The sequence below is a fragment of the Kryptolebias marmoratus genome, linkage group LG7 (genome assembly GCF_001649575.2).
Source record: "Kryptolebias marmoratus isolate JLee-2015 linkage group LG7, ASM164957v2, whole genome shotgun sequence".
NCBI classification, from domain to species: Eukaryota; Metazoa; Chordata; class Actinopteri; order Cyprinodontiformes; family Rivulidae; genus Kryptolebias; species Kryptolebias marmoratus.
Window position 1 is genome coordinate 2149116 of NC_051436.1, and position 9781 is coordinate 2158896.

Consider the following 9781-nt stretch of genomic DNA (forward strand, 5'->3'; position numbering starts at 1 on the left):
CACAAGAGGCATTAAGCAGAACTCTGTGGCGTTGATGTGGAGCACTACACATAAAACGTGTCAGACATGTTGGATATCGCAGCTGGCTGCTCATACAGACCATCATCACTACATCATGTCATATCGAAGTCGGTTCCACTTTGATAAGTTACGCTGTTACTACATCAGATGAGAGTCCAAAACCAGACCTCCTACTCTTCACCCTGAGATCATCTTAATGAGACAGAATCAGAGGTTTGGTTCTGGACAGCAAAGCATTCTTCTGATACGGGTCAGACACAAGAACATCTTTGGACCTTCAGAAAACCCGGAGAACTATTGATCAAGACTGCTTTAAAAGACTAGAGGACAGTCTGGATGATGGGAAGGAAGGAGGTGGACTTAAGACTTTTGCACAGTGCTTGAGTTGTGAAATGGACATGTTGATGGAGTTCATAAATAAACATATAAGTAAAAATCTTGCCTGTTACCTTTGAGTCCGGGGTGGATCGGTCCAGGTGAGACGTGTCAGAGTAAACCTGACATGAATGCAAAGTGTTGTTCTCTGGATTCAGGTTTGGTGATGTGTTTAATTCTGTTTTTATAAACTAACATGTCTCCTCGTGCTTTCATTAAATCTGCAAGTTTCAGGATGTTTAACAAGTTCACCATGAAGTATGGTTGGTTTTTAACACCCAAGTTGAGGTGAAACTTTGGGTACATCATGAGTACTTCCTCAACTAAAACTCTGCTGCAGCTTCAGTAAATGACACAACCACATGTGGAACGGAAAAAAAAAAGTCTTCTACGCTAACCTCGTGTTAAAGCTCGGCCAGAAGTTTTCCCCTGACTGCTGCAGATGTCGTCACGCCAGCCTGCGAGTCTGCAGCTCAGTCCTCAGGAGGACATGGACATGGGTCCTTCTGGACACTCTGGGACACCTCAACGTCTTCTTTACAGCAAAAAAACCTCAGAAGTTTGATTCTATTATCCTGTAAACTGATTTTTCAGATGCAAAATGATTAAAAACATGTAAATATTTTGCATCTAAGACCATTTTTTATGCAAAGTGATGATGGAAGCACACTCTGCTTTGGAGGTAACTGACATGAAGTGAGCTCAGACAAAAATGTTTCAGTTTTTGTTTATAAAATAAAGCTTTTAAGTTAATGAAAGCCTTCATAATGAATTAATCTGCATCGGATCCATCTGCACAATAACTGTTGGCACAAAAACTGACTTTTTGGCCACGACTGTGAAGAAAACTGGAGAAAAAGCTGCTGCCCAACAATCCAACATCAACTCTGTACAAATCTAAACTAAGCACTGTAAAAGTAGTAAAAAAAGAACCAAAATAAATGCTAAAAGGCGATGCCAGTCGGTCGTTATGGTCGCCACGGTAACCACACGTGTGTCTCTCGCTCCCTGGCTGCCGAGGTAATGAGAGGCAGACAGAAAACGGTGAAATTTAAGCTTCAAACAAACAAAAAGAGCTTAAAAATTCTTGAAAGGTGAGCAGCAGAAGACTCCGGTCGTCACACATGTAGATTTTTATGTTTTTTTTCTTTCTGTAAGAGGTACGAGAAGTTAAAATGACCCTTCACTTCCAGTTTTAAAAGCAAAGTCTGAAAGCCTTACAGCGCCCCCTGGGCTGGAATTAGGAGAAAACCATACATTCTGCAGCACTGAGAGACACCTACCTGCTGAAAGAAGACGTTTCGATGTATAATTTAAATATCAAAATGAGCTGTGGGAGAAAGAAGAGTTTGTTTACAAGGTGTGATTGTGTAAAAACTGTAAAAGTCCAGCTTTCTGCGACCCGTTTAAACTTCGAATGATGTTTCTGCTGCAAAGAGAGCTCCAAACTCACCGCTTTTATCAAAATCCCATTGATTGCTTTCATTTTTAATTAATCAAAAATCAAAGCACACTCTTCTTACTGAGCTGCATGTTTTATTGTATGAATTGCAGCTTTTATTTGAAAAACGTGTGACGAGATTATTTAAGAAAACATTAATGAGTGTGGTTCAGTTTATCTGTAACATCTTTAATAAATGACTGAGTAAAGGTGAAAACAAGGTGATCCAAAGACAAGATAAAGATCTGACATGTGCTGAAAAAGGTCATATTTACCAGTTAACTATAAACACTAAATCACTAAATGGGAGTTATTTGTTTTCTCAGTTTATAAGAGCTTCATAATGTGATAATTATTCATCTCATATAAGTAAAAAAAACATCTAGTTTTAGTTTTAAAATGTCTGCGTTTATGAGCTGCAGAGATAAAGTGACTGTAGCATCCTGTGTCAATGTGGCGCTCGCTCTGCGGCCGATGACTCAGTTCCTGAGTGACACATTCACAGGGAGACACATAACGAGTGGGGCGGGGGGGCAAAGAGACGAGTGGTGGCTTTCTGACAAACAAAATGGTAAAAAGATCATAACAGAGAAAAGCATCAATGAGACAAAAAAAGTGAAATTGATGCAACTAAAACATCTGCAGTGAAATGTTTTGTGTTTTTGTTGGATTCTGTCACCTGTCTGCAGAGATGAGCTCTTATTTAGCTTTAAGAGCAAAGAAAGAGTAAATGTGTCAGATTACAGCCTGTTCACAGTCATGGTTGCACCTCAGCATGACAGCTCTGAATGCTTCGTTCTGCAGCCACAACAGAGGTGGCACAAATCAAACAGGCACTCTGTAGATGGGTGACATGATAGGACAGGGAGAGGGCGGGAGAAACTGAACCTGAGAGGAAGAGAAACGTCGAGCCCCGAGACAAAAAGTCAAGAACTGAAAATAGCTGCAGAGGAAGAAGATTTTTTTTTATTTTTTTTTGAAAAGGGAACAAAATAAAGCAAAACCAAAGAGAAGTGAACAGGCTCGCTGATGATCCCAGCCACGCTTTAAGAAATCAAAACCACAAAAAGAGAAAGTTTGAATCGTTACGATGAAGCTGCCGTTCCGCCTCTGCTTCCTCGGTGAGTTCACCTCGACTCTCAACCGATGTTTCCTCGCAAATTTATTTAACTTTTCTTCACTTGCACCTCTAATTCTGAACCTTCAAGGCTCAAGTTTAGGTGTTTTATTTTACGTTAGCGGAGTCACATGTTGACCTAGGTCTAACTCCACATTTTACTAACAATAAACTTACTTTTATAATCTGTGATTTACCCATCTGGACCTCCAAGAACTGGCTTTAGTTTTAATTCTGCACCTGAAGTGGTTCTGGAGGATTTTAAGGTTCATCTGATGCTGCTTCACCACATTCAGGAAGTCATTTGAATCATGCAAATGGAAACAATAGGCTTGTTTTGTTCAACAAAAAGGACTTTTTTCTCTCTTGTTGAATATGTAAATCGTGCAAGTGTCGATAAATTGTTATATTTTGTTGTCAGTGTGAAGTTAGACGGTGATTTAATGAGCAGAGCTAACTGCAGATCATAAAGAGCACCAACGAGGTGTGTGTGTGTGTGTGTGTGTGTTGTGCAAGTGAGGTACTAAAATTCTACAAACTCAGGAATATTTAAACACAAATGCAACAAACTCACTTTAACATGGCCTAAAAGAGCCCAACAGGCAGACCTTTAACACATGATTTAATATTTACCTTGGATCTATAGAAGGGATATAAACAGTTAATATCTTACTTGTTGTTGAAGAAAGTGAGAGTTTAATTATGACCTGATGCTGGTGAGCTTCATGCTATCATCCCTCTGTGGCACACAGCTGCTGTTTTGTATTATTTTACTTAAATAAACATAAATTACGTATATACTTAACGTAAAGACGAGTTTCCTGTAATGAGCCTCCCTCCTGGGCGCGGTGCTGTGATAAAATGACCAAATGCTGTAATCGTTCTAACCAGAGCAGTTAGAACTGCACTTTAAATAAATACTTTACGTGTCTAATTAACCTAACCAGAGCTGGGCTTCCAGTTAATTTCACTTAAACTTATTTAACGTAGCCTTTATCCTCATCATTCAGGAAATATTTAGTCTTTTGTCTAACATGTACTTCAGTATTGAGACATGAATAATGGCGCTTTTGTCTATCTTATGCACTAATTCACTATAAAATAGCTAAAATAGCTAAAACCAGCGGACTGGTTTAGACAGAGCAACGACCGCAGGTTTGAAAGAAGAAATATATATATATAAATAACACCACCTTCTTTAAAGTGCAGGTTCTGATCATTATTCTGGCAGTAATTAAGGACACCAAGATGAAGTTCTCACCTCGTTAGCGCAGGCTTTGCTGTGATTGGCCATCCCAGATCGTCTCTACTTCTGTGGTGCTAACGGCTCGTTGGAGGAAGGCCAACGTCTGCTGCCGTCTTAAAACAGTTTCACATCAGACTTTAATAAAGTTAACCACCTGAAGCAGAAGTGACAGCAGCCTAAGAGTTTATAAAACAGCATTTGCATGAAGCATTCAGAAACCCTGGACACTGGAGCCTCGGCTCCATTTATTCTGGGATTAATTCATCTCCCTTCAGAGACCGTCTGCCTGCTGGAGGTTTGGTTCCTAAAGTTTACTTTAAAACACTTTCCTCTAATGGTGGTGGACATCATTTCAACTAAAAATAAGACTATAATTCAGCAGTCTTTAGGATGCATTTCTTTATAACTCGCTGAGGAGGAAACTGGAAACTGTTTAAGGCAAAGTTGATTCTTGCTGTTTGAAAATTAAGGTGAAAATTTAATTTAACCTGAAACCCTCTGCAAAGACAGGAAGCTATGGTCTCATTAAAGCAGCACGATCTTTGAGGTCAGTTTCTTAGAAACTATTAACTTGAGAAAATTATATTTGTCCATACAGTTAATCACATCTGAACACAGTTTAAATTTACATTTTGTCTGTTAGAGATGCACGAGGCTTCACAATCATGCTGCATTTAAAAAACAGACTTAATGCTCAAATAACAGAATTTCAGTTTCATTTAAAAACTGGAAGCTGCAAACAATGTGTGTGCACGTGTTGCATCTTTGGTTTGTCTCTTTTCCTTCTTTAACACATCGATGTTCACATTTTCACGGCAGCAGTCACCTATCAGCTGTTTTTAGTTGAGAGGACATTTCTGTTTGTTTTTCAGATAAGCCTGTTGATGCACGTTGTTCTCTTTCACTCTTGACTGCTGTCTTTACTGATTCAATCTCCTAATTTAATGCATTCATTATATTAAGTTGTTTTTGTTTTCTGTTAAAGTTCTAGTAATGTCTTCTGTTTCGTGGGGAGACCCAACGGAGCCTCCAGGTACCAACCAGCCAGAAACAGGTAACAACAAACTTAATTAACACCAAATTCACCGCGGTGCAGCTGAAACTCAATGATACCTGTGAACTTTAACTTAAGTTTGGCTTTAAATGGGACCATAATCTACAAAATACATCAGACAGTATTTAAGAAGACAATAAGACTGGTTATTGACCTTAAACTCATTAGGTTTTTATTCATTTTTTAACTAAAATAACAAAAATAAAAGGTAATTATCCCAAACTATATAAATGGTGCAGTTTGACAGAGTAGTTTTTCAGATGTATGGATTCAGAAATGTGGGCATGCACTGACTGTAAATAAATTAATTATTATAATTAAATTAACTAATTGAATCTGCTGAAAACCTCCAGGAAGCTTCAGGAGACCGACCGACAACAGGCTGGCTGCAGCCGGTTATAGTTTCTAAAATAAAAGAGTGTAATGCTCCTCGTTTTCAGGTCTACTTCGGTTTGGATTGTTTTAAAAACATATCTGAATATTTTACTCCACAAATCTGTGTCAGATTGTCAGACTCCGTCATTGTTGGCCTATTTTCAGCCTCTTCAACCGTTTCCGTGGGTGAACTATAACACGGTAGTTTGATTTCTCATTTAATGATTTATTTATTTAGCAGTCTTCACATTACAATGAGTACCTTTAATACGACTTTATTCATCCAAGATTACATTTATGATCACATAGGTCTTTCCCTAACAGAATATGAGATTGAATTATTTCCAAACTGACTTAATTTTCCAGACTTTTAGTTTATTTTAATAATTTATATTCAGTTTACGGTCATATTTTCAGTTATGTTGGTTTGACCACAGAACTGGTTCTGTTTACACTAACAAATATTTTTTAGATGTTTTTTAGTGTATTTGTATACTTGGCAGAGATTTTGTTGCTGATGTTTTACTTTGTGCACCAGTTTTTACCCAGAAGAACAATGGAGCCGTTTTTAATGGGGGAACCTCTAACCAAACTGTTTTATTGTTGTTAACGTCTATGTTGCTGTAATCCAGCGGTTTGATGTGTGTATTTCAGACTTTTCTGTTAGAATTTATTCTTCTCATTCCATTTTTGCAAATGGAGAAAAAAAACCACAAAAGGTTTACAAAGTCAGCGTGTCTAAATGGTAAATTTATAAATTTGAAGTATCTTCATGTCACTCTCAGGTTTGATCTGTTTTTGGCTCATTGAGGTCATTTTAAGAGCCAAATTTAAAATAAATCATCTCCTTTTTATTTAATTTATTGAATGTTACCTAAAGGACATGACATGAAAAGGCAGCACAAGTCCAGAAAATTTACAGTCCAGTATGTGACAGCACAAAATGTCTAGAAAATATAGGACAAAAGAGGACATGAAGACAAAAACGTGACCCACAAGAATGAAACAGAACAGACTGTAATACGACCAGATAGGACAGTAGTTTGTAATATTCAGTCTTGTAATGTCAGATGCTTCCCATCGGTGTCCTTTTCCAAAGTTCTGTCCTAACCTGTCTTTGTTGTCCCGTTTTGTCTCGTTTATGTCACCTTGTCCTCCTAAACGAGACAAAACCACACTTTGCTGCTTCAGTTTGCGTTCAGTCACCTCCGTATCACTTCCTGTTTTGATTTTATTCATAGATTTTCCTCCTGTTGTTTTCCAAGACCTGGGAAATAATAAAACAGCTCCTGCAGAAAATAAGGATTCTAATAGGACTACAGCAGGTAACAACAGAATCAAGTAACGTGTTTTAATTGATTTTACATTATCACCCATGAAAGCTGCTGCTGGGTGAAAGCTGTCGGGTTGGTTTGACTAAATACTGTTTGGTTGGAGATGAAAGCTAAAAGTTGACTAAATTTATCCTCTGCTTTAAGGTGGAGTTAGTAAAGGTAAGACAGTACAAACAACTTGTAAGGAGATGTTTAACCTGGTTGGTTTTGTTAATAAGTTAAGTTTGTTGGTGCAGCATCCATCGGTATTCTTTTTTTAGGAAACATCTGGCTGATTTTATTTTCCTCCTTTGTGTCTTAAACAGAAACCAAGCTCGCCGAAGTCACCCAGCAGACCCTGAATAAGACTGGAACAGCTCCCACCCCCACTCCAACAAACCAAACGACCCCCGCACCAACCCCTCAGGTAACCATGGCAACAGAGGTGACCAACCTGACTGTAGTTCTAACCATCAGCAGGTCTTCGTCTCAGTAAACGGCACATCTGGTGGATGATGAATGTTAAAGGAATGCATGCTGCCCGCCTCCTTCCAGGCCGGAGTTTTATCTCTGATTGAGTTATAACCGTTTTGGTCAAACCTGGAAAATAAAACAGTGATGTCACAAATAGAATATGTGTTGTGAATGACTCTCAGCTACTACCACATTCAATCTTAGCTCAATATCTGTAAAATTAACTGAATTAAGTTGATTTTTGTGTGTTTTCTAAGGTCAGTTGGACGTGGTTACCGTCTTTAATAGAGCTGTTATCTATAGATAACATTTTTAATGCAAGTTTTATAAAAGTTTGTCTGAGGGTTCATGAGATATTTGTGGACAGAGGCAAAAACATGACCGTCCAACTTCGTCTTTTGGGGCCGATGGTGGATTTAACCTCCACTTTTGCACGTTTTAGAACGTGAATAGATTAAAAACCTTCCTTTGATTCTACGCCCTTTACAAAAGGCGGGCGATAATGCTTTTGCTGTTGACTCTGAATGTGCAAATATCTCATAATTCACTGGACAGGTTTTAACGAAACTTTTAGGAGGTAATTGTTTGTGTACACCTTCCACAGATTAGCTTTTAAAACAACCATAAATTTATTTATAGTTTTACACATTGAGCAATAATTTGGTGTGGTAGTAGCTGAGACTGATCCTCATCATGTAATCTGAGCTGTAACAAATTGTTAATATCTTTGTCTAACATGCATTTTTAAAAAAAAAACCCACTACTTTTATTGTCCAAAGAGTATTAAAAAAAGACTTCTGTAAACATTTAGTTGTGGATTTATTGCATGTGGTCATTTAAAGTGTGCATCTTTGACCTTGTTAAGTTGATGAATGTTAAGTTGGGGTGTAATGAGCTAATTTTTCATCTTGGCAAAACAATCTTTATCTCTAAAATGCAGACATTTACATCAGTTTTACACCAATAATGTGTAACAGGAAGGAGCTGCGACTGTTTTTACGCTCCTTAATTTTTTAATTCAGTCACATTCTGTATTTTATCAAAAGTTTTAACAAATACCTGTTAGATAAGTGACCTGAAACAATCCAAACCATTAGTTCTGTTTTTAATAAACATCATTAAACCAGGAAACTGTTGCTTTAAAGGGTGAAGCTGCCCACCTTGAAAAAGCAACATGTTTGAACCACTAACCTCAAGTTAGATAAATGTTTATCAAGAATAAAGCTTTAAAACCCAAACTGATCTCTCTCTAACAGCCTGAAGGTGATAAAGGATCAACAGAATCGGGCTCAAGTGACGAGGGGAGCGAGGGCACCACTTCTGTTTCCTCCACGCCGGCTGTGGCTGTCAGCAGCTCAGCCAAAGCAGGTACTCCGAGCGCCTCGTGCACGCTGCACATTCACCAGTTTCAGTTTGTCTTCCTGTGCGTCAAACCACAGCCCTCACATGCTCACATTTAGCCTCTGTAAGAGCGAGCTAGCAGCCCTCAGAAAACACGTCTGAGCAAACTCCCTTCAGACCAGCGAACGGCTGCTCTCCACCAGGAAACAACCTGAGACGATAACACAACAAAACTGGGAAGAATTGAACCTGCTGTCTGTTTTATTAAATACTGAACACAGAACCAGATGTTTCCTTTTTCTTCTCCAGCATCCAGACGCTGCACAAAGTGATTCACAACACAAAAGTTAAAAAAAACAATCAATAAAAACGACAGAAAAACAACTGTCAAATGTTTTAGTGACTTTAAGGTTCCCACACTTGAAGGACAAGAAGCAGACTTCAGATTCCACTCAGTTTAACTTTATTTGACCAGTGCAGGTGAAAAACCTTAAAACAGAAAACAGTTAAGTGAATTTAAATGCAATACAATCAAAGATAAATATTTCAACAACATCATGTTAATACAATAGTATGTTTAATCCAAAACTGGATAAGATTTATTTCTGAGCAAAATATAAAATTCTATAGGAAGTCTATTTAATTTATAAAGAAAAATATATCTAATTCTTTAAGTAAAAGGTTTTTTTCTTACACAAACATTTTAGCCAAATTTGATTGATTTTCATACAATTTAAATGGAATTTTAGCTAACATTTAAAGATGCACTTTGCAATCCCTCCAGGATTTCACGGGGCATTTTCCTAAAAGTTGCAATTTTTTTTTTTTTTACTAAAAATCAATAAACAACCATAACTTTTAATATCTAAACCAAAAATCCTTCCTAGTTGTGTAAGATAATTCCCAACAAACATTGACATTCTCAAAAGGTGCTTTATTTGAGAACTTTGATAGCTTCTAAACTGACATTCATGAGCATTTCTGGATTGTCCCTGGTCTGCAGCTCTCCTCACATGTTTTGCAG

The 9781-nt window shown here is 37.7% G+C and overlaps 1 protein-coding gene across 1 annotated transcript in view; it reads left to right on the top strand.

Annotated features, from left to right (window-relative positions):
* Positions 1-2683: 2683 nt before the first annotated feature.
* LOC108250925 overlaps positions 2684-9781 on the top strand; it is a 12821-nt gene continuing 5723 nt past the window's right edge. Inside the window, exons 1-5 of the mRNA XM_017441027.3 lie at positions 2684-2958; positions 5186-5254; positions 6871-6954; positions 7269-7369; positions 8673-8784. Coding sequence (XP_017296516.1) covers positions 2928-2958; positions 5186-5254; positions 6871-6954; positions 7269-7369; positions 8673-8784 — 397 coding nt within the window. The 5' untranslated portion in view covers positions 2684-2927. The remainder of the gene's footprint in view (positions 2959-5185; positions 5255-6870; positions 6955-7268; positions 7370-8672; positions 8785-9781) is intronic.